This window comes from Phaseolus vulgaris, chromosome 2 (assembly GCF_000499845.2).
Source record: "Phaseolus vulgaris cultivar G19833 chromosome 2, P. vulgaris v2.0, whole genome shotgun sequence".
Taxonomy (NCBI): domain Eukaryota; kingdom Viridiplantae; phylum Streptophyta; class Magnoliopsida; order Fabales; family Fabaceae; genus Phaseolus; species Phaseolus vulgaris.
The window spans coordinates 41,588,440-41,613,021 of NC_023758.2; the positions used below are offsets into that span (position 1 = coordinate 41,588,440).

General features: G+C 34.8%; 2 protein-coding genes across 4 annotated transcripts; one reads left to right on the plus strand and one right to left on the minus strand.

Moving 5' to 3' along the window:
* Positions 1–436: 436 nt before the first annotated feature.
* On the minus strand, positions 437–14,389 carry LOC137812190 (exonuclease 1). The gene is made up of 14 exons (XM_068614107.1): positions 14,147–14,389; positions 13,853–13,972; positions 12,634–12,757; positions 5,169–5,306; positions 4,833–5,042; positions 4,414–4,590; positions 4,227–4,298; positions 3,561–3,684; positions 3,100–3,236; positions 2,939–2,993; positions 2,062–2,825; positions 1,930–1,981; positions 920–1,136; positions 437–844 (listed from the first exon to the last, which is right to left on the minus strand). The coding sequence occupies exons 1-14, from the start codon at positions 14,305–14,307 to the stop codon at positions 766–768; spliced, it is 2,430 nt and encodes an 809-aa protein (XP_068470208.1). The 5' UTR covers positions 14,308–14,389; the 3' UTR covers positions 437–765.
* A 1,468-nt stretch (positions 14,390–15,857) lies between these two features.
* On the plus strand, positions 15,858–23,783 carry LOC137812191 (elongation factor 1-alpha). Of its 3 annotated transcripts, XM_068614108.1 has the most exons (12): positions 15,858–16,025; positions 16,122–16,255; positions 16,780–16,935; positions 18,610–18,828; positions 19,069–19,146; positions 20,303–20,838; positions 20,927–21,037; positions 21,128–21,615; positions 21,978–22,146; positions 22,811–23,050; positions 23,139–23,273; positions 23,384–23,783. In XM_068614108.1, the coding sequence occupies exons 2-12, from the start codon at positions 16,153–16,155 to the stop codon at positions 23,513–23,515; spliced, it is 2,367 nt and encodes a 788-aa protein (XP_068470209.1). In that variant the 5' UTR covers positions 15,858–16,025; positions 16,122–16,152; the 3' UTR covers positions 23,516–23,783. The 3 variants fall into 3 exon arrangements, with proteins under 3 accessions (XP_068470209.1, XP_068470210.1, XP_068470211.1); XM_068614109.1 differs by lacking the exon at positions 18,610–18,828; XM_068614110.1 differs by lacking the exons at positions 18,610–18,828; positions 19,069–19,146 and having other exon boundaries at positions 15,877–16,025.
* The last annotated feature ends 799 nt before the right edge of the window (positions 23,784–24,582 follow it).

The following is a 24,582-nucleotide window of genomic DNA, read 5'->3' on the forward strand; positions in this document are numbered from 1 at the left end:
ATTAAATTTTTTTAGTTTATTTTATTGATAAATACATTTCATTTTACCCCTTTCGTATGTTTTCACACAAAAAAAAACATTTGTTTTAGAGATACATAAAAACAAATTTTAAACCATTCAAAACTAAGTTTATAATATATTAAAATCATCAAACATAATTCAAAGAATACGTTGGCTAATACAAAGACTATTATAATTATATACATATGGTTGTGTGCTAAAATAATTTTAAAAAATTATGTATATTTGGTTCTGTATTTATTTGGTATCAAGTTGTATTATCGCATGAGGATCATCGTCACTGAACCTGTAATCTCAACTTTCCACCCTATAAAAAGGAGACAAGGTAGCAATGATATCTCATGGTAAATAGCATGTAGCAAGATTTGTTGACAAAAAACCAGTCGAATACCCTTGGAACTTAAAGCCAGTAACAAACAGAAAAATAATGCTTCTATTTTTCAATTGATATCAATAAATGAGAATACAAAACATGGAATCATACACTTATTCAGTGACATACAAATATTTAGAAAAATGGCCGCCTAACCAAAGCTTTCACTGTCTCATAATGCTCTTGAACCAAGTTTTATACTTGGTGTGGTATTAATGAAGAAAATAAGATCACCTATTTCCTAGCTAATGAATGGTTGCATCAAGAAAACAATTAGCCAAAGAAAAATTAATTCAGTGCAAGTTTAAGCTGGGGCAGAATGGTGTTGAAATGATGAGATAAACCTCAAATCAAGTCCTAAACAACTTGAATTAATTCCCAGGTGCTATTCTTCTAGTCTTTGTGTGCTTTGGCACATATGCATATTGTCCAAAGTCCACGGTTTTTTGCCTATGAATTATGATAAACAGGTCACATAGGAAAGTCTAAGGGATAATAAATTCAGTATTAGCAAAGAAAGATTACCTATTATTAGAAGTGTTCGGAAGATCTTTCACCGGAGCACGGAGACCACTGACACGAGTGCCAGAAGTGCATCTAAAGGATGATATCACAGAGACAAATCTTTCCATAGACTTCTCAGCTATTTCTGAATACTGACCCAGATGGGAAATGTTTGTCCCGAATTTTTCTTCACTACTATTCTCTGTAAATGGTCCTTCAACATTGTGATCACAGCAACCTAAATTCAAGAAACATCAAAATTCAGAGAAACTTCACCAAGATATTTCCTACATGATTGTTTAAAAAACATGCAGAGTTGTTTCTTGGTGATATCATTTCCGAACCCTAACTTAATCCATTTCCTAAATCAAATATCTTTCTTATGGCTGAGCTTTTTTGGTGATTAGGTAATCTCCATTTCTTCTTTATTGACCATCTCCTTTCATCATTTTCCTCCTTCCCTTGCATAAGAAGCATGATTTATGAAATTCATTTCCAACTTTCACATGAGGGTTAATAGTTAATACCGATAAATCAAGTATCTTCTCCAACTCAGACAACATCACGGGTCAGTACTTTATTCTACTAAAACACACAGTCGATATTAAATTATTTAAGATAAGCTACAGTTTAGATATTCTACTAAGACACCAGTCTGTATTTTAAAAGATAAGCTACTGTTTAGAATCAATAAGACTTTTAATTTTTTTTATTTTTTTAAATAAAAGCTTTCATGTTAGGCATCACTCAATAAGACTTTTAATTATCCATAAGCCAAATTGGCAAGAAAATGAAACTGAAAATGAAATTTCTCAATGAACTGGTCCATCAGTATGTATAGAATCTCCTGTGGAAGTTGTAATGTCAGTCTTAAAAGATTATACATCAGTGATATCCACCACTTTGGACAGCGAGTAAAATGGAAGCAAAAGAAAAAAAAGACATAATTGGTGGAATAGCAAGACAATTAACAGTAGCTATTTCACTTGTGAAGGTGAAACCCACTAATATTTCTTCAAATTGATTTATACCGTTAATATGAGGAGGTGAAGCACGCTGCGTTTGCCTGAGGTGCAAATTTTCCTGGAAAAAGTCAAGCCATCAGTGGAAAACTAAAAGTGAGTGCTAAAGAAAACCAAAGGTTCAAAGTTAAGAAATCCTACATGTTGAATATTGTCATTAGGGAATATCTTCCTTTTCAAGTCTTTATTTTTCAAATGGTTGTTACATAAATCACTGTCAGATATGGCACTTCTTCTGTTGTCAATGACTATGCCAGAGGATGGGTAATCTTGTTTTTCATCACAAACATTCTTTTCTACTTGCTTGTGCTGAAAATAAGCACTCCTTACAATTACCTTTCTTGTCTCCCTGGTTTTTCCTTCAACTATGTCATGGAATCCCTGGTCTTTATTCTTCAAATGGCTATTACATAAATCGGTGTCAGATATGGCATTTTTTCTCTCATCAATGACAATGCCAGAGGACTGGTACTCTTGTTTCTCGTCACAAACATTTTTTTCCACTTGTTTGTGCTGAAAATAAGCACTCCTTACAATTACCTTTCTTGTTGTCTCCCTGGTTTTTCCTTCAACTATGTCATGAAATCCCTGGTTTTTATTCTTCAAATGATCATTACATAAATCACTGTCAGATATGGCATTTTTTCTCCCTTCAAGGACAATGCTAGAGGACTGGTACTCATGTTTCTCATCACAAACATTCTTTTCCACTTGCTTGTGCTGAAAATAAGCACTCCTAACAATAACCTTTCCAGTTGCCTCCCTGGTTTTTTCTTCTACTGTGTCTTGGACATTAGTGCGTCCATGCTCCTTGTGCAAACCCAAACACGGTTTATGAATTGGCTGCCTGGGCTGTTGCAGTACTGCATGTTCAGGGCTTTTCTTCTCCTCACCCACCATAGAAACTTAATTCATGCAAACAATGTAATGAGTATCATCAACTAACACATGTAAAGGCATCAGAAATTAGATTTTCCCATCCAAAAGACCAAATCAAACCAGCAAATTTATAGCTTACCATGGTATGGAGACTCTGTAAATTCAGAAATTTTTGTGGCAGAATCATATTCAATCTAAAGAAGAAAAAGGGAAAAATAAGTTAAAAATTATCTAAAAGAGTTTAAGTACCTACAATGAGCAGAATTTTCACTATTACAGTTCAATATTCAGGCAACTTACATGGCTATTAGGATGACAGGCACTTCCCCAATTCTCAGAGTGAATGAGTGATGCAGTACAATTCTTTGTTTCCTTAGCAGCAGTAGGTGACACCCGAGGTGCTCTGAATTTCCTTTTTGCTTCAAGAGAAGCAACACCTTTCATGGCTAAGGAAAAGTTACTCTGAGGAGGAATAAAAGAAACACTGCTACTTACAAGTGGCAGTATGTCGTTAAGAAACATTGACCCTAAATGCCATCATAATTCAATGCCTCAAGTTGATTGTTTTGAATGTTATATTATTGTTTTCAATGTTCTGTAGTTATTTTGAATGTTATATAATCTTGAATCTGAAATTTCAGAACATTGGCAACTAAAGCATCAACAGCATCAGGACATTCGGAGTGAACCATAAAGTGCATTCCTCCCTTTTAAACAAGCTAAACTGATTGAAATCAATTGAAGAATGCTTCTTAGGATACAAAAATACTTGGTCAAGAGATTCTTCTGCACGGGCAAATCAATCTTTTTCTTTGTACTTTCAGAATGAGGAGTTTTGAATTGACTAGTTCCTGCAATTGCCAATCTGGCTGTAAGATTCTCTCCCTGCCATTTAAAAAGAAATGGACTTCAACCAACAGTGCCCTTTAAACAAGAAGGCTATAAAATTTTGAGGACGCATACATCCATGTCCAATGTTTACCTTGCTTTTCTTAATACTTGTTGAAAAGAAATAGTAACGATTTATTCATATTTCCTCAAGCTTTATTTACAATATTTTTAGCATGTAAGCATGCATCTCACCCAAAACTTCATAAAATAGTATGCTCAGTGAAATAGTTGGCAGAAAGTATCCTCATTGTAGAATTTATACATACTCACACTCATCCATGCAAACACAAAAAGGAACAGTGCAGTCTTTTCAGTTGTCAATTCTATTCATGTCATTTTCAAAACTCATTTTCTTTCACAATCATGCAAATTATCCTTCTTATTCCAAAACTGAAGAATGAAATCAATCATATTATTTTGAACAAGACACGCACTAAAGGCATGGATATTTCAGTTAAATAGAAAATTTACTGATTCATTTTAACAAACACAGTTTCTTATGGATAAAGATATAAAGAAGAAATTAAACGGCTTACCTCAAATGGCATTTTGGTAATTGGATCAAGATCCCCTTTTGCTATTCTTTGTGCTATATCTTTTGGCATGGGTGTATCCCAGGTTAAGGTATACTTTCAAGTAAGATCCTATCATAGACGGTTGAACAAAAATGGAGCAGAGTGATATTAATTTAAAATGACAAAAGAACATTAAGAAATAAGGATATGGGCCTAAAAAGTCTAACTCGACACCAATATCATCAGGTATCTTAGACAAATGGACAATATTTTCATTAATTGGATCATAAACTCGTTGATATTGGAAAGTATGTAATGCCTTCTTGAATGACTCTTCATAAAAGGGAGGCACAGAAACTCCACTGTATCTCAAATGCTTAAGAACCTGAAACATTGGAATTGGCATTAGAAATAGAAAATTTTCATATAGAAAGATTTACATATAAGATTTAAAAGATATATATTATTAAAAAAAAAACACTTTCTGGGATTTCTGCTGTGTATAGATGTACCTGACTGCTTGAGTGGGTTTAAACATAAATAAAAAAAGAACATTGACGGCTAATACAATCCTTATTGATTTTTAAGGTCCTGATCATGCTTGTTAGGTGTATCAGCCGCACTTACCTTGTCATAACTTCTAAATTTTTTTATGCTTGCATGGGCTCTTTTAAGACCCATACCTGGCAAGGACTGAAGATAGTCACACCCACTCAAAATACACATTTCAAGAACCATTTGTCTGTTGAACCCCTCGAAACTAAGCTCCTTATTCTTTTGTAGCATGGAGTACTGGAACTGAACACCTTGACCAAACTTGTCCATTTTAAAGAGAATCTAAATTTTCAAGGAAGAAACAGGCCAATAAAAAAACAAGGAGTTACATAAAAAAGTAGGAAGAAATATACAGTAGAAAACAAATAACATAAAACATTTATATGTTAAGCCACGTGGTAAACTTACTCTAGGGCAGCCAAATGGTATAAGATCAGAATCTTCAGTTATAACTACATCAACTTGTCCACTAATTGCCAAGAATGTCATCTGGGCATCTGCCTCGTAAGGAGCAACAATATACTGCACATTCTCCTGCTTCAATACCTTGCACAAAAAAACAATGCTAAACATTTATTTGGAGATATAATAGAACTGTAAGAGATATTATTTGATCTTAGTAATAAGGGAAATGGGTACAACTAATAATTAGGAATATTCTCGATTATTATCCATTATTAGGTTTTCCTATATTATACAAATAATTATGCTGCAATCCTCCATTCACCAATGCTGACCCTCCTTTCTCCGACAAGCAGAAAACATCCAAGACACTATCTCCCGACAACCACCACTGTGCAAGAATCACTGCCTAAATTCGTCGCACAAGCTTCCTATCTTTGACTTGTCCAAATCAGCTGTTATATTCTAAAGTTTTAGGATTTAATTAGTTAGGATTTTATTAGGATTTTATCATTTATCTTTATCATTTGTAATCTTTAGTACTCTATAAATAGAGTATTGAACTATTATTTGGGATATGAATAATATATGCACTTTGTTTCCTTTTCTCAATTCTCTATCATATACTTTATCATTGTTCCTATTCTTGGTATAATCGGAAGCCACCTAAAGTTCCCTTTGTCCAAAGCCTAATTGTTCTTCGAAATCTCTTACGAGAGGACCTAGACGCTCCTGCACACGATCGTTCATATCAATTGGTATCAGCTAGGACCTTCCAGCACTTTCAATGGCAGATTCAACACGCTCCGCTCAAGCTACTAAGGAGATGGAAGATCGAATCTCCCAAAGGATGGATAATAGGTTTATGGAACTCGCGACTACATTGAATGGAACCTTGACTCTTTCTATGAAAGACACCATCCAGGATTTACTTACTCAATCTTGAGGTGAACACTCCCCTCGACCCTCACAGGACACAATGTCGCGCGGACCTCGAACGGGGTCTTCTTATGTGTGTGGCACGCGGTTGGCACGCATCGACTTTCCTCGATTCAATGGCGAAAATGTTAACCAGTGGATTTATCAATGCGAAAATTATTTTCTCATTGACAAGACTTCAGAGGAATTCAAGGTACAGTTGGCACTTATGCATCTAGAAGGCAAGGCCTTGCAATGGCATACTGCACTTATGAACTCTGATTTAGATATGGATGCACCTTCATGGCCAGGATTCACCAAAAGTCTAAAAGATCGGTTTGGTGCAATTGGCGATGATCCCATGGTTGCGTTGATGCGTCTGCGACAAAAGACTTCAGTTGATGCCTATCATGAAGAGTTCGATTCAATCATTACAAGATTGAATTTAGCTAGTGATCATATTCTCAGCTGCTTCCTTAGTGGCTTAAAGCACGACATTCAAATGATGGTACGCATGTTCCAACCTACATCTCTACAGCATGCATTTACTTTGGCCAGGACGTATGAAGCAGCCAATTCCAGCAAGTCGACGACCAAATTCCACAGGGGAGTCTTAGGTCCAGCTCCAGTGCCTCTATCATCATCAGCTCCAATCAATGCGGTCCCCAAACCTAAACCCACACGCCACTTAACGCCAGAGTTCATAGCAGAACGCAGAGCCCAAGGCCTTTGTTATTTTTGTGATGAACCCTACTCAATGGAGCACAATAGGGTACACAAGAAATTACAACTTCACGTCATGGAGATGGAGGAAGAAGATGACGCACAGGATAGTCCTCCCAGTGACGCGACTGATTTATTGCAATGGAAGGAACCACAAATCTCAATCAACGCATTAACAGGAGTGGCTGGGTTCAGAACTATGAGAATAACTGGATATCATCAAAAACGACCTTTACATATTCTCATTGATAGTGGCAGCACTCATAATTTCTTAGATACCCAAATGGCTCAAAAATATGGGTGCATAATTGAGACGATTGCCCCTTTGAATGTCGTGGTAGCAGATGGGTCAAAGATCAAGATATCTTTCGTGGTAAAAAAATTTAGTTGGACAATTCAGCACACAACTTTTACTGTTGATATGTTACTCCTTCCTTTGGGGTGTTGCGATTTAGTGTTGGGAATTGAGTGGCTCATAACATTGGGCGATATTTTATGGAATTTCGACAAACTCACTATGGAATTCAATGTACAAGGAAGGCGACATGTTCTCCGTGGCTCTATGGCCCCCAAGCTTAAACCTGCACACAAGCAACAGTTGAGTAAAGCTTTTATTGACGGTGTGCATTTGTCTATGATGCACGTGGGTGCAGAGGAGGACATGTTGTTGCAGTCCTTGACTACACATGCTGCAGCACAGGATATTCCAACTGAGATCGCGAATCTCTTACAAGAATTTGCAGATGTCTTTCAGGAACCACAACAATTACCACCCTTTCGCCCAGGCCATGATCATCATATTCCATTGATTCAGGGAGTTAATCCTGTCAACAAACGGCCTTACAGGTATGCCACAACCCAAAAAGATATTATTGAACAACTTATACATGAATATTTGCAATCCGGAATTATACAGGAAAGTTGCAGCCCTTACGCCAGCCCCGTGGTTCTGGTGAGCAAAAAAGATGGCTCATGGAGACTTTGTGTTGATTATAGAGATTTGAATAAGGGCCCAGTCAAGAACAAATTTCCCATTCCTTTAGTTGATGATTTATTGGATGAATTAGCAGGATCTACTATTTTTTCGAAAATTGATTTACGTGCAGGCTATAATCAAGTTCGAATGAATCCCGACAATGTGTGGAAGACAGCTTTTCCAACACACTCGGGACATTATGAGTACCTGGTGATGCCATTTGGACTCACCAACGCCCCAGCTACATTCCAAGGATTAATTAACTCCATTTTTTAGAGGTTTTTAAGGAAATTTTTGTTGGTGTTTTTTGATGATATTCTAGTCTACAGCAAAAACATAACAGAGCACATACAACATCTAAAAGAAGTGTTGCAGACTCTCCGTATCCATTCTCTTTTTGCCAAGAGATCTAAACGCTATTTTGTTGTTTCCGAAGTGGAGTACTTAGGCCATATTATTAATGCACAGGGCGTTTCCACGGACTCCAACAAAGTTGCTACTATGGTAAGCTGGCCTCTACCACGAACCTTAAAACAATTACGAGGGTTTTTGGGCTTAGTTGGGTATTATAGAAGATTTGTCCGCGGATATGGCATCATTACTAAACCCTTAACTGATATGCTTAAGAAGGACAATTTCATTTGGTGTGAGAGGGCTGAACAAGCTTTTCACGGCCTTAAGAAGATGATGAGCAGTACTCCCGTTTTAGCATTACCTGATTTCTCAAAAGTCTTTGTTGTGGAGGTAGATGCTTCTGGGCAAGGCGTGGGAGCAGTTTTGATGCAAGACCACCACCATCCCATAGCTTTTATTAGTAGAATTTTTAACCTTCAACAACGAGCTTATTCAACATACGAAAAGGAGTTGGTGGGAGTAGTCTTTGCTGTGCAAAAATGGCAACATTACCTGTTGAATCGTCATTTTACTATCAAGACGGATCATTACAGCCTTAAATACATCTTAGATCAAAGATGGTCCACTGAGTTTCAACAAAAATGGCTAGTCAAGCTGATGGAATTTGATTTCACCATAGAATATCGCCAAGGAAAAGAAAATGTTGTCGCTGATGCATTATCTAGAAGGGACGTAGTGGAATGCAAAGGTTTAATTACCTTACAACTACAGTCTGAGTTACTACAGGATATACAACAATCATGGATTAGAAATATTCACTTACAGAAGCTCATAACAGAGTTAAAGGCGCATACAAGTTCCCATAAACATTATACATGGGAAAACAATGAACTTAGAAGAAAAGGCAGGCTGGTTGTAGGGATAGATGGGATATTGAGAAAGAAGATTTTGCAGTGGCTACATGCCTCAGCGGAGGGCGGTCACTCGGGTATGAATGCAACAGTGAAAAGGGTCAAGGCAATGGTTTATTGGAGAGGCCTAAATAAAGATATCAAACATTTTATCCAACGCTGTTCTGTGTGTCAGCAAAATAAATATGACACCGCTGCTACTCCAGGCCTTCTACAACCTCTACCCATTCCACAGACCATTTGGCAGCACATCACCATGGATTTCATCGAAGGGTTGCCACGTTCACAAGGTAAAGAAGTCATTTTTGTGGTAGTAGACAGGCTGAGCAAAGCTGCCCATTTTATGGCTCTAACTCACCCATATACGGCGAGAAGTGTTGCTCAAGCATTTTTGGACAACGTGTTCAAGTTACATGGATGTCCAAAAACCATTACCAGTGATAGAGATCCGATTTTTGTGAGCCAATTTTGGAAAGAGTTTATGGCAGTACAAGGAATGCAAGTTCAACTGTCCACAAGTTATCATCCCCAAACAGATGGCCAGACAGAGGTGGTGAATAGATGCTTAGAAACTTATTTGAGATGTATGTGTGTTGACTCACCACACAAATGGGTGCAATGGCTCCCTCTTGCAGAATGGTGGTATAATACCACATTCCATACAGCCATAAAAGCCACCCCGTATGAAATTGTGTATGGTCAACCACCTCCTATCCATTTACCGTACTTACCGGGGGAATCCAGCATTGAATTGGTCGATAGAAGCCTTCTCAAGAGAGAACAAATGTTGAAAGTGATAAAATTTCATTTAAAACGAGCACAAGAGAGAATGAAACAACTAGCAGATAGACACAAATCCGAGAGAGGTTTTGAGATTGGTGACTTGGTTTACGTTAAGTTGCAAGCTTACAAGCAGGTATCCGTAAGCTTTAAATCAAATGCTAAGTTGAGCCCAAAGTATTTTGGGCCCTACAAGGTTTTGGATAAGGTGGGGGAGGTAGCTTATAAGTTAGAACATCCAGTACATTCTAAGATTCACAATGTCTTCCATATATCACAACTAAAGAAACATGTGGGCGACATGGTGGTTTCCACTACGTTGCCTTATCAATCTGAAGACCCACTACAATTGAAAGAACCTGAAGCTATCATTGACCGCATGACTGTTAAGAGAAGAGGAAGGGCAGTCACAAAGGTTTTAGTGAAATGGAAGCACCAACTTCCTGAAGATGCAACTTGGGAGTTCTACTTTGATTTGAAGAAGTACCCATTGTTCTATTCTTGAGGGCAAGAATGTTGTTATGGGGAGGGCATTGTTATATTCTAAAGTTTTAGGATTTAATTAGTTAGGATTTTATCATTTATTTAATTAGTTAGGATTTTATTAGGATTTTATCATTTATTTAATTAGTTAGGATTTTATTAGGATTTTATCATTTATCTTTATCATTTGTAATCTTTAGTACTCTATAAATAGAGTATTGAACTATTATTTGGGATATGAATAATATATGCACTTTGTTTCCTTTTCTCAATTCTCTATCATATTCTTTATTGTTCCTGTTCTTGATATAATCGGAAGCCGCCTAAAGTTCCCTTTGTCCAAAGCCTAATTGTTCTTCGAAATCTCTTATGAGAGGACCTAGACGCTCCTACACACAATCGTTCATATCATCAGCGCCACACTCTGAGCAAGCAAATGCCATTTTCCAATGACTCACCCTCCAGCAACCTCCCTGCATGCTTCTCCACCTATCACGAACAACTTTTGGGCTTTGTTTGACATTGTTTTGTTTGACTCATGGCTCCTTCCTTCTGGTCAATCTCTCATGACTGTCACCAACATACCAATGATCCCATGCAAAAAACTCAAAGGTGACAGCAAATTGATTCAAGGTAAAGAGAGTGCTCGTCATTTGACAACTCCTACTTTAAATATCATGAAATTCTCAAGCTCCAAGCAACCAAACAACCTGCATCATTTGTTTCAGTTGTGGCTCAGTTTGGTAATCCTATATATTGTTTCTCAATCCTTCTATTGGACCTTGGATACTTGATTTTGGTGCCTCAGATCATATGACTAGTATAGTATGTGAACTCTCAAATTAAAGTCTAGGGCATTAGACAAACTCCTCCTCATCCTCAACCTCAACTTTCTTTAAACTCTATTTCATATTTCCTTGAAATTTCATAACATTGGCAACCAAAGCATCAACAGCATTAGACAAACTCCTCCTTATCCTTGGACTGTCACAAGCATAATCACCACGAAATCTCACAATAGGTAAAGCAACACCTTTGTCAACACTTTCAAACTAAAGATCTTGACAAAGATATTTCTTGGGGATTGAGGTAACACAATCCAATACTTGTTATCTCTCATAGAAAATATGCATTGGATACGTTGGAGGAAATTGGGTGGATGAATTCGAAATTTGTGACCAAGTTGTCCTCATATTTCCTTAAATTTGGAATTTCACGAGAAGACCAAACATATTGAGATAGATGGTCACTTCATTTGTGAAAGGATTGCATCTAGAGACATTAATACTCAATTAGTCAACTCTAATGATTAATAGTTAAATGTCTTCACCAAATCATTGCAAGGTACAAGAATTGATTACATTTGTAACAAACTTGGTGTATATGATTTATAAATATTGACTTGTTAGATGTATTTTCAATATATAGCCCTAGGCACATCTCTATGTAGTGTATTGTATAGTCTATATATAATATGTTCCTTTTTTATGCTCAAGACATAAGAATTACCTTATATTCTTATACAAACAAAGGAATTGGGTCCACTTAGGTACTTTCTCGGCATCAAAGTTGCACGATCCTAGTCAGGCATTGCCATTTCCCAGCATAAATATACTTTAGACATTTTGACCAAGATTGGTATGATTGATTGTCACCCAAACAATAGTCCTATGGATCCTAATTTGAAGCTTCTTTATGGTCAAGGGAAGCCACTAAATGACCCAGAAAGATACTTTTGTCTAGTAGGTAGACTTAATTACATCACTAGACTAGACACCACATATGCAGTTAGTATGTTTAGCCAATTCCAAAAGGCCCCATGTGATAGTCATTAGAATGTTATGATACACGTACTTTGATACATCAAGAATGAACCAGGTTGCAGTTTAATATATGTAGATAGAGGCAATTCCAAAATTCTTTGTTATTCTAATGCTAATTGTGAAGGATCACCATTACATAGGAGGTCTACTTTTGGATATTATCTTCTCATTGGTGGAAACTTGATTTCTTGGAGTTTTAAGAAGTAGAAAACAATTGCTAGATGCAGTGCTGAAGTTGAGTACCAGGAGTTACATGCAAGATTGCATGGCTTAAGCAACTTTTCCATCATTCAAAATTTGGAGATACACAGGATTTACATGACTATAAGTAAAGGATTTACATGTGTGATTAGCCACATAATTCACAACAACAAAGAAACATTTTAAGAATTATTGCAATGAATATATTCAAATGAAATACATATATGATACTTACAAAAATGGAAACACGTGTACTCACATCAACAACCGGACCAACTATGATATATTTAACTTCTTTTTACCTGAATTAGTTCAAGTGCAACTTGGGGAGAAATATCAACTGCTTTCTGGTAGCACTCATAAGCAGCAGCTGAATTTCCGTCTGATTCATGTTCAACTGCACGTGCAAAATTGTCCTTTCTAACCCTGCACTTATAGCATAGAAAATACTTGTTTCATGCACAAAAGTACAAAGACTATCAATGAGATTATAAGGTTCTTAAACCTGCCAGAAATTAAAGAATTCCTCTCTGGTGATGTTGTAATAAAGTTCATAACCTCTTATTTCGTATCCTTTAATACTTAATAGTTCCTTTTAAAAAAGAAGAGAAAAACTATAAAATTCAGACCCCATGACAATGTGTTATTTTCATGGGTACTGGAGGAAGATTGGTTCTTCAGTATCTTAGTTTCAAAATATGAAATTATTTATCAATTCCACTACCAAATCATTGAGAGTATTCCTTTTCTAAAGTTCTTACCGAACCAAATCAGTTTTACCTCAATATTAGAACCACCAGAGCAATCAACAAACAGCGTAGAAAACAGGTATGTCATTTAGAACAGAAATGGAATTTTTTTAGCAATTCAAGATCATAAACCTGACATCACTGTTATTTCAACAAATTATGCATGTGCATAAAAACCTGACAAATACAAACACAGAGACAGCTAGACAGGGCTTAAGAAAACTTTGTTCAATAAAAGCATTAATTATTATGACTATAATACAAAAGGATAACTCAATCCAAAAAACTAGTTCAACCAACCAAAGAACCTCATAGCTTAAGAACGTTAAAATTCTTATTCTAATCAATGGAGAACTCAACATTGACACCTCTTTTAAGAAACAACATCCCCAACAGTTTCACCCTATCCACATGAACCCTACACAACAGTAGCCCCTTTCCTTTACGTTGATAACTGCATTCACCTATCAGTACTCAATACGTAGACAGCCCTTTCAATCCAAAAGCACTAATTGTTATGACTTAAGCACAAACGGAGAATTCAATCCAAAAGAACTAGTCCACTAAGTGGTAAACCATCATATATTAAGTACCACATTAAGCTTCTTAGTCTACCTAACCCACACAAGACTCGTAGCATACATGAAAACGTCCCATTAACAATTAAGGTGTCACTCAACCCAACAGTTTTTTCTTATTTGCGGCAAAAAAACATTCAAAAACAATCAATTAAGAAAAACAAAATTCAATGTTGTAAAGACATATAGAGCACCTGGCACGCTTGATCTCTTGTTCACTCTTCATTGGCAGAAGCCCCCCATCAAACACTAAAATGGGCTTAACCCCATAATGGCGCAGCAAATTGACTCTGTGCATGCAATACTCAATGTGCCTAAAACCCACCAATACATGCACAAACGAAACTCAGTTGAACAGCACACCCAGTTTGTATGCAGTTAAGCCCATTTTAAAAGATCGAACCTTTACAAGCTGGCTTTCTCCAAACAATGAATCCAAGAAAACCCCAATAAAATAACAGTAAGGCAGAGGGTAAAAGGGAAGTGACCTGGTAGTGGGTATCCCTTTGCATAGTTCGGTGCTGCAAGAAAGGGCACCTTTGTGGAGCCAAGAGTAGGTATCTACCGCCACAGAACAACCCTTCAAGTCCTTGATATTGATTGGAACCATAATCGATTTCAATAGCGGCAAAAACCCCTGAATTCCCATTCCTCTTTCAACAATCTACTACGCTACCAATCACACAACACATTTCATATATACAACAAAATTGCGCGCCAAAACTTATATTCCCTTTACTTATTTGCTCTTTCTTCGTGTTTTATATAAATTATATTCCCTTTATATTATTTGCTGTTTTTACGTGTTTTATATAAATTACATTTAATGTGTAAAGCGGGAAATATCGAAATTCTAAATAAAGAAATGTTTGTTATTGCTTTGGGTTTGTGAAAAGTGAAAAAACAAATAAATATTATTTTTTATTATTTTAATTGGAGATTAGTGAATTATTATTTATTGGTTATTATTTTGTTCACTTTTGAATAATGAAAATAAACATTTTGTTGCAATCACTAAATAATGATAAAAAAATCGTTTCATTTCTTGTCGTTTTATTTTACTAAATATTAACACTTCATTATGCATCATTAAAAGACAGACTTAAATATGGTTGTAATTCTTTAAATTTTCTTTTAGTTCTTTAAATTCAAAATTATTTTTTAGCCTCTAAATTAAAAAAAAAAATGATTTTTTATCCTTCAATATTATCTGCATTACCATTCTTGTTTCCGTGGTTAATTAACGGTATAATAACGTATATAATTAGAACACTAATGTAAAAAAAACAGTTTTTAAATTGTTTGGCTAAAATATTTTTTTAATCCTTAAATTTATGTCAGATTTTATGTTAGTCTCTCAAATTGAAAAATGAATTATGTGATGATATTTCAACACGTTAAAATAAAAAGAAAAGTATTAATGTCCTCCGACACAAGTTTGGTATATATTTTACTATAATTTGTGAAGTTTTGTAAAGAAATTATGTCTAACAAATATGAGTGTGATGATATTTTTTTATGTTACATTTCAGTTTAAAAAATATAAGTAAATTTGTATGGATCGTATTTTAATATTTGGGAGGTGTGTGCCTAATCATGAATTTCAGGATATTCTATATTGTTGTCATAATACACTTGCAGGAGGCCATTTTTTACCTTATAGAACATGTTTACTTAAAATTGTATCATTTTAATTTAATTTGTAATTTCTATAAATTATAAAGTCATAAAGATATACAATTTTAACTAAATTATATAGTTTTTTAATTTATGTATCTTTTTGTACTATGAGAATGTATACAAGTTTTTAAAAGTGTAACTATTATTTAAATATTTATATTTTTAATAATAATTATTCAATTCCAAATATTTTAATTGATAATGTATTTTAAATTCAAATATTATATAAATACAAATTACATATGAATCTTATATATGCATTACATATCACAATATGATATCTATTCTTTAAACATAACATAAATATAGATTAATCATTATAAAAAAAAGCTAATACTGTCAAAACCTTAAATTAGAAGCAACCTATCCATAATATTTTCTAATCCAACACTTTTCTTAAGATAAAAAATAAAAAAAATTACTAACAAAATAAGAGATTGTATTAAGATAAAACGGTTGTGGAAGATAATTCGTAATCATATCTTCTTATATCTTATCATATATTTAACAATATTATTCATCAAACCAAACCCTATTTATTAAATAATAGTATGAGTGAAAAGTGAAAGGTCACAAAGGAAATGAGGTAGAAGAAGGTGCTGAAGTAGGGAATCCCAATCGATCCCTTGCGCGCTTCCTACGATCCACACGCATTCACTTCTTCACTCCCAAACATTTTGCGCTAAGGTAACGTTTCTCGATTCCAATTCCTTTCTCAATTCAATTCATTCATCTGCATTCTTCCACTCAATGAAACCTCACACTCTCCTTTTCTGCGCATAGATTTTGCACTTTTTTTGTGCTCAGTGCCGCCATGCCTCGCAAAGTCAATTACGGACTCGATTTGGACGACGACTATTACTACGATGATGATTATGACGACTATGATTATGATTCTGTCGATGCAGAAGACTCTGGTTAGTTAGTTTTCAACTTTTTTTTCTTGCCCATAGTGATGCGTGAACATTTCCTTCTGTTATGCGCTTGCTTTCATCAGTATTACTATTTTTTTTTTTATTGAGGGCACTTCAAATTCTTGCAAGTCAGTAGATTGTAGTTATTAATTGGAACATGTTTTCAGTTACTTGCCAGGCTTAGTTTGTTGTTGTCATTTTTTTTATTAAATGGGCTTTACCCTTTTACATCTTAGGTTTCTTTTCCAGCTCAGTTACTTGTTCGCTCTGAAAGTTTTGTTGGGTACCTTGTAGTTCATCCATTGAAAATAAGGCATTATTTGTGTGAAATTAGATGTGTGTTTGTAGTTACATTAGGTAGTTAGTTGAGTTAGTTGGTTGAAGAAATTTGGCAAGCTTCCATTTGTAAGAAAATATATTAAGCAAGTATTTTTTTTCTACGTTGGTATTTGGGGGATGTTGCTATTTGCTAAGTTTATTTATTTACTTTTATTGTATATACCTCCTAAATTTTTCGGCTGTAACAGGAGGACCTGATACAAAGCAAGAGACCATTAGGCCAGGTCTTTGGCAATGCCCCATATGCACTTATGACAATGAGGACAGTATGACATTTTGTGATATTTGTGGTGTTGTACGTCGACCCTTGCCTAACATCGGAGCTTCCGACAATAGCAAAATAGGTAATTTAGTTAATGAAGAATAATTTAGTTTATTGCTGGGGATTTTACTTTGTGTTTTGTAAGACAAGGACGTCACTTTTACATGGTCTGAAATCTAAATTAATCTCTCTGCCTCTTTCTATTTGTGGCATAGGGTATTGGGGGGAGTTTCCTAATTCTTAGTTTTGGTTAGTGTGGTACATAAGATTCTTTTGTTTTTCTGTTTTGATATGGGAAGATGGTACTTAAAATATCCTGGAATGTTAAGTTTCTAAATTGTTATATCTTATTAATATCAGCAATTAGTTTATATGTGAAATTATATACATCTGTGGGATATTTTATTTCTATCTTCTATACCTAGAAAGCTAAGCTGATACCCAAGTCCCTATGATAACACAATTTCAAAGAATCAATGTCTCGACAGTGTCAACAAGTTCTAATACCAATTAATAAGCATCACTACCGTCTAAAGCTAGCTATTATGGGGGAGAACCAAACATTGGGACACTTAATTTAGCATCCCATACTATTTGATAAGTAACTTAGACACCTCAAAAACCAAGTTCCTCAGCCTTTTTAGTATTGATATTGGACCATCTACAAATGTTTAGTCCTGCAAACCTCACTGTAAATATCCTGTCCTGAGTGTGAGGGATGTGTATTAAGATGTCCTACATTGAATAGGAGGATGGTTAAAATGCTCATATAAAGGCTTGGAAAACAAGTCCGTTATTTTACTGCTGAAATCCACCAAAGAATTTCTAAAGCCAAAAGGATGCATTTGGAACATAAAAAAATTGGGTTAGGTGAGGCTAAACTGTAATAAATATATCTCTAATTCTTAGTCGTGTGTATAATGAATAGTCTCATGCTATTGTTCATATTTAAATGGTTTACTTTAACTGAAGCTGAGAGAACAAGGGATGAAAATGATGATTTCTAGGGTCTGTTTTATGGGCTCTGCTAATATTAAGGGTTTTCCTACCAACTACAGAACTTATAATAGTGAAAGAAATTAATGCTTTCTCTATATGGAAGTTTCCACCCCCTCCTCCCCCAATTCTAGCACCATACCCTGCAGATTTTTAGGAATGAATTTTTCATTCAATTTCCCTGTGAACTTATCACATATTTTGGGAGATTTCCTTTCCTAAAAGGGGAAACAGATCCTGAGCAGTTACAATTGCATGAGGTCTGGTTTAGATCCCAAGGGTACAAAGTTCGCAAAACAAGTTTATAATATTTTTAAGGGAAAATAAAACGATCTATGCATCAAAATTCAACAGGATCCACTGAAAGGAAATGCCTAAGCAGATAACTGTTCAATTTTCCAATCCCAAGTTGCCATCCAATTTGCGAATACACACCTTTTTTTCCAGAAAAATAAGGACAAAAATCCTCAGTGTTTCTGGTTCTTTAGCAATTTGCCAATTATCTTTTGATGTAAGGTTAAATAATAAGAATTTTTCTAATAAACGGCATGTCAGTAGGATAAGAAATCCTCAATGGAGCAACACCAGAACAATTACCAGGAAACTAATGACTAATTTTTTGCATATCTAATAAAGGAGACGAGGGGAGGGATGAGAGTCAAACAATATGAGAACATGTATCTGGCTGCTTAGTGTTAGGCTTTCAACAATGGCCTCAATATACATACCTATAACCTATTGAACAATGTCTTTGGTGCAGCTGAAGACATAAGCAAAACTCCTGGAGTATCCAAGTTGGCTAGGTCTCTTTTTCATTCATTACCACAACAGATTCCCAAAGAGGTTGTATTATTTCCAAAGCCGGGTGATGGTTTTCTGACAGATGCCAGTATCTCCTACAAGCTTGAGAATGTCCGGGGAGAATTTCATGAAATTCATAAAGATTTTAGTACTCAGATCCATCCGCACTTAAACATAGGTGTTAACCAGTTTTGATTCAGGATTTTCATTTGATAAGTACAAACCATTTTTTCCAAATTTTGTCATGAATGTTATACTATAATAATTAGGGCATATGTAATCAGTTGAAGTTTAGAGTTTGAATTAAAACATGTCATGATTTAGCTCTTGCGAGTTGCAACTCCTTGCACAAGATCAAATTACTTATTCATTCTTTTGTAAATACTAGTTATAAAACCATGATTTTTTTCATATGCAGATCCTTTCAAGTTCAATGTTCCATCCCCTGATGATGTTGTTTATACTGGTCTGCATTCTTCCAAAATGGGGTTGAAAGGTATCATTCGCCCTAAAAACCTAATTTGGCAGTAGAGCTCGAGTTGGAGAAAAAGAGTTTATTTGTTAAGAGAGATAGTTGCCGTTATTTTCAAACTAAAAACTCATGCGTATCAATTCTTTGCAGTTCACTTCTATATTTTTCATAAAATTATTATTTTTTTCTACTTTTTTTTTAAAGAAAATGAAATATTATTAGAAAGGGATATCCAAGTTTCTGACATTTTTTAACAACATTTTTAGCTCAAGTCTGAAAATGTAGTGGAGGGATTAGATTAGGCTTTAGCTTCAATTGTTTATGGTACGGTTGTGAAGGAAGAAGCAAAGTGTGGTGACATGATTATGAGCAGAACCAGAATTCAAGGCAATATTGCTTAAGGATTATGTTGAATGCTCTGGCTGAAAATGATTGTAGATAGTTTTAGAGTCAAATTGGAAGGTCTTGCAAAGCTCTATTGTGACAAGTTGACCATCAATACTGTTAAAGAAAAAGTGAAGGGTTGGTGTGTACGTCCTATGTCGCAATTGGATTTCAGAACATAAATTAGTTGATGATTTAACAGAGGGAATGAACAGTTTGATGAGCATCCATAATATTATGCAAGGAGGGAACTGGAGACATATTAATGATCTTGAAGGGGGTGGTGTTGCAGTGTAAATGAGTTGTTAAATATTAGGAGAATCAGATTGAAACTGCCGAAATAAAGAGATTTAGATGGAGGGATTCATATAGATTGTTTCCAGATTTAGGCCTGAGTTAGTTTGTATTTTTATTATCGTAGTCTGTATACTGTTGTCAATTTGTAAATAAGGTCAAATAAATTGAGAATTCTTCTCATCATATTTTTTCACCACTTTTTTTTTAAAGTAAATAATATACTTTTTTATAAACTTATTTCATTTAATTTTTGGTTCGAGTCATAAAAAAGAAATAAAAACATCACAAATCCAAAAAGTTGTTGTATGTTTAACAGTTTTTGCCATCTCTCTTCGAGCAGTAAGTATCTTTATCATTGTAGCTCTTACCAAGTTACCAAGAAATGAAGAAATATTTCTAGGAAAAACTGCAAACTATTCAGTTTTTCCATATTTATTATCTTCACATTCTAGTTAATGTACATAAATATTAATCTATCTTATTTATATGATGTTTTCAGACAAAGTTACAAACAAAAAAAGTTCGAAACTTTCATCAAGTGTCAGAGAGATAAATGATCATTCTGTACAATCAAATGCTGAAAGTTCAGACAACTTATCATCCTTAATGCAAAAGAGCAGGCGGGATAGTTCAGCTGAGAGCAAACTTTCAAAAAATATAGCAACTGATGTGCAAACAAGTGGTAAAACTTCAAACAGCTTGCCAGAATCTCTGCCAAAAGACAAAGGTGAAAATATTAATAAAATAAAGTCTTTGAAAAATGGTACAATTGATATTCAATCAAGCAAAGAGAAGTCAGGCAGTTTGTCTGCACTGTCAAAAGTCAAGGAAAGTGATAAGAATAGTTTCTCTTCTATCAAAGATGGAAAACAAGGAAGTATTTCCAGCAATTTCAACATGACTGTTGATGTAAGATCTGGAAATTCAGGCCATACTAATGCTAAGGAACCTCGTTCACATGTTTCTTATAAGCCAGAAAAATGGATGCTACCTCAACAAGCTGAAGATACACTGACTCAGCTGAATCTTGCAATTGTATGTGAATGGCAGCAATTCTTTTATTTGCTCCAGAAAAATAGTTCTAGGAATGAAAGTCTAATCTTTTTTAGTTTGTCTATTGTAGGTTGGCCATGTTGATTCTGGAAAATCAACCCTATCTGGTAGGTTACTGCACCTATTGGGACGTATTTCCAAGAAAGAGATGCACAAAAATGAAAAGGAGGCCAAGTTACAGGTATTTTCACTGTCGCCGTCTTTTTTTGTACTTTTAGTTCTTGATTTGTATGAATTCATGCCAATTTCTGCCCCTTGTTTTGTTAATCAGGGCAAGGGATCTTTTGCTTATGCTTGGGCACTTGATGAAAGTTCTGAAGAAAGAGAAAGGGGAATTACTATGACAGTTGCTGTTGCTTATTTTGACACCAAGAAATATCATGTTGTTTTGCTCGACTCTCCTGGCCATAAAGATTTTGTTCCAAACATGATTTCTGGGGCAACACAAGCTGATGCTGCAATTCTTGTTATAGATGCCTCACTTGGTTCATTTGAAGCTGGTATGGATGGCAACAAAGGGCAAACAAGGGAGCATGCACAACTTATCAGAAGTTTTGGTGTTGATCGGGTCATAGTTGCTGTAAATAAGATGGATGCTGTTGCGTACTCCAATGATCGATTTAATTTTATAAGGAAGCAGCTGGGAGGTTTTCTGCACTCATGTGGTTTCAAAGAATCTTCTCTATCTTGGATTCCCATGAGTGCCATGGAAAATCAAAATTTGGAAGCATCCCCTTCCGACACCCGTTTCAAAAACTGGTACATCTTTGATAAAGTGTGATTTTTACTTTTCATGATGGGTTTATTTTGTTTATATATAAACTTCTGGTACATGGGTAATATTGTAAATAAATATTAGTGAAAAAGGGCACACTGCAACTGTGCAATGGGATAGGGCCCATAGCCCCATACTGTTAACAAGGTACTGCTCTAGTTAATATAAAATAAGAAACACTGATAGCCTAGCAGCTTTTATGCTACAATATAATCGGTCTTTATATACAGGCAATCTAGGATTGCATTTGGTGTGATTGCATTTTAGCAAGTCAATTTCATTTTGGTTTCGAATTGTATGCAGTTTATAATGCTATTATAATTATGGTTGTGTTCCTTGTGAACAGGTATGATGGACCTTATCTGTTAGATGCGATTGACTCTCTCGAAGCTCCTACTAGAGAATTTTCAAAACCTCTACTAATGCCAGTATGTGATGTCATCAAATCAACTATGCTTGGACAGGTATCTGCTTGTGGTAAACTGGAAGCAGGAGCTCTTCGGAGTGGATCAAAGGTAACCAATTGGGAAATGTTATGGCTGTTGATGTAAAATCAAATGATAGATTTAAATTTGGAACACTCCTAATTAGATTATTTACTGATCTGAAACTGAGTTTCTGCTAGGTATATTAATATCAGTTAAATATTTTATTCCCAGACTTTTCATTGTATATACTTGGTAGGGAATAAAATAAAGATGTTGAAAAAGAACTAGGTAAAATTCGAAGGACCAAAACTTTGTAATTTAATTTATATACAGTATTAGTATAAATGCTTTGGTACAAACTTCCCATTAGATTTTACCATTTTACTACATTAGTATCCTACAAATTAATATAATGAGGGGATATGGTAGATTTTTATTGAATGTTCGACTAAAAATATTTTATGCTTACAGTGTATATAAATTAAAACTCGAAACTTTTAAAGTGTTACTATTTTTTATGAAACAACTGTTTACTTGATGAACTCATTTTATACAGTTATTTATAAACGGGCCATTTGCCCCCTGGCTGTTTGGTTAGACAATGCTTAGGCTACAAAGGATGTTACCTAGAATTTTTATGCTAGAAAATTGAGATAATAATGTCTCAAAGTGCTCAACTTTTATTCTTAGCTTTTATTACATGACATGAATCTGTTTCCCCTATAACTGTATTTCTTTTATAAAAATGTAGGTCTTAGTTATGCCTTCAGCTGTAGTGGGAACAGTACGCTCATTGGAGCGTGACTCCAATGCCTGTACTGTCGCAAGAGCTGGAGATAATGTAGCTGTAACATTGCAAGGTGTTGATGGGAATCAGGTGATGGCAGGAGATGTACTATGCCATCCCGACTTTCCTGTTGCAGCTGCTCAGCATTTGGAGTTGAAAGTGCTAGTGTTGGATGGTGCTAGTCCAATATTGGTGGGCACACAGGTTTGTACTATGCGAATGACATTCCTTGCACTTTACTTTCCGCTTTATTCTTGGCGAAAAATTCAATTTTCTTTTTGAATCTCTGCAGTTGGAGTTTCATATACACCATGCGAAGGAACCTGCTAGAGTTTCAAGAATAGTGTCAGTACTCGATCCCAAGACTGGTAAGGTGACTAAAAAGTCGCCTCGCTGTCTCATTGCAAAGCAAAGTGCAGTAATTGAGGTGAAAAATCAATGCAATACTCTGTTTCAATGATCTTCACTTTTTTTTTTCATGTATGATTCCTGGGATACGCAAAACTTGGAATGACTTTTATTATATCTGATTTTTAGGTGGTTTTGCATAAGTCGGTCTGTGTGGTAGAGTTCTCTGGTTGTAAAGCTCTTGGAAGGGTGTCCCTAAGATCCATGGGAAGAACAATTGCTGTTGGAGTTGTGACAAGAATAATTGAGGACGAAGGTTAATTTAGGGCATTCATTCTCAACATACCATGTATCTTTGTTTGCCATCATAGTTAGATAAAGTTATGCTCCCAGCAGCTATACAACTCTGGATGAGAGGTTCATGTGTTAATATGTGAATTGTTTTAGAATGGTGAAGTTTTTTCGGTATGTTTTCACCATATATGTATCATACGAGAGCGTTCCTTCTCCAAAGATCTGGACTGCTGTACCATAGAAACTAGTCGAATGAAACAATTTATTTAATTCATAACGCCATCTCTTGTTTCAATTTTGGCCTTCCAAATTTCCAGTCATTTTTCCTTTTTGTAAGGAGTCACTAGAAAGGGCGAATCTTTTTTATATGAAGTTTACAATTTTATTTTATTTTACTTTACATTTTAAACTATAATTCACTAGAGAATATAATGAGAAGGTTGTCTTTTCTTTTCAGTGTAATTCAAACGCTTTCTTACTGGTCTCAGTGTAAGTGAAACCTCAAGTATACTTTTCTTAAGGTTATTAGATAGTCTTGGGTAGAAGAATGTTTACAAGAAAGTTTAATAATAATTTTATTTGTGAAGATTTTAAATATTAAATGGGAGTTTTGGGGTTTTGAAAAGTTGCACAGAAAATAATAATAGAAATAAAAATAAATTTAGTTAATTTTATAGTAGAGAAAGATTAAATGAATTAAAAGTTAAGAAACTTAATCACATAATTCAGATTTAAGGAACTAATATAATGAAACCAATATTATATCAGTCATTTTATTAAATACAAGTTCGAAGGGAAATAACCTTGGCCTCTTTATCAAAATTTGGAATTTAACTTTTGGAGATGAGAAAAATGCGATGGAGAAAGACTCTAGTAAAGATTACCATTATATATTTTGCTCTATCTTCTAAAACAAAGTTTTTTCTTAATATTTTGATTATATAACCTTTTCTGTTGTAATAATTTTCTTAAAAAGAATTCAAATGTGACTAATTTAAATATTTTGTATAAAATAAAATTTTGATTATAACAAACCTTAAATTATAATAAGAATTAAGCTCTTTCACTAATACCCCACATGCAAATGTGTACGT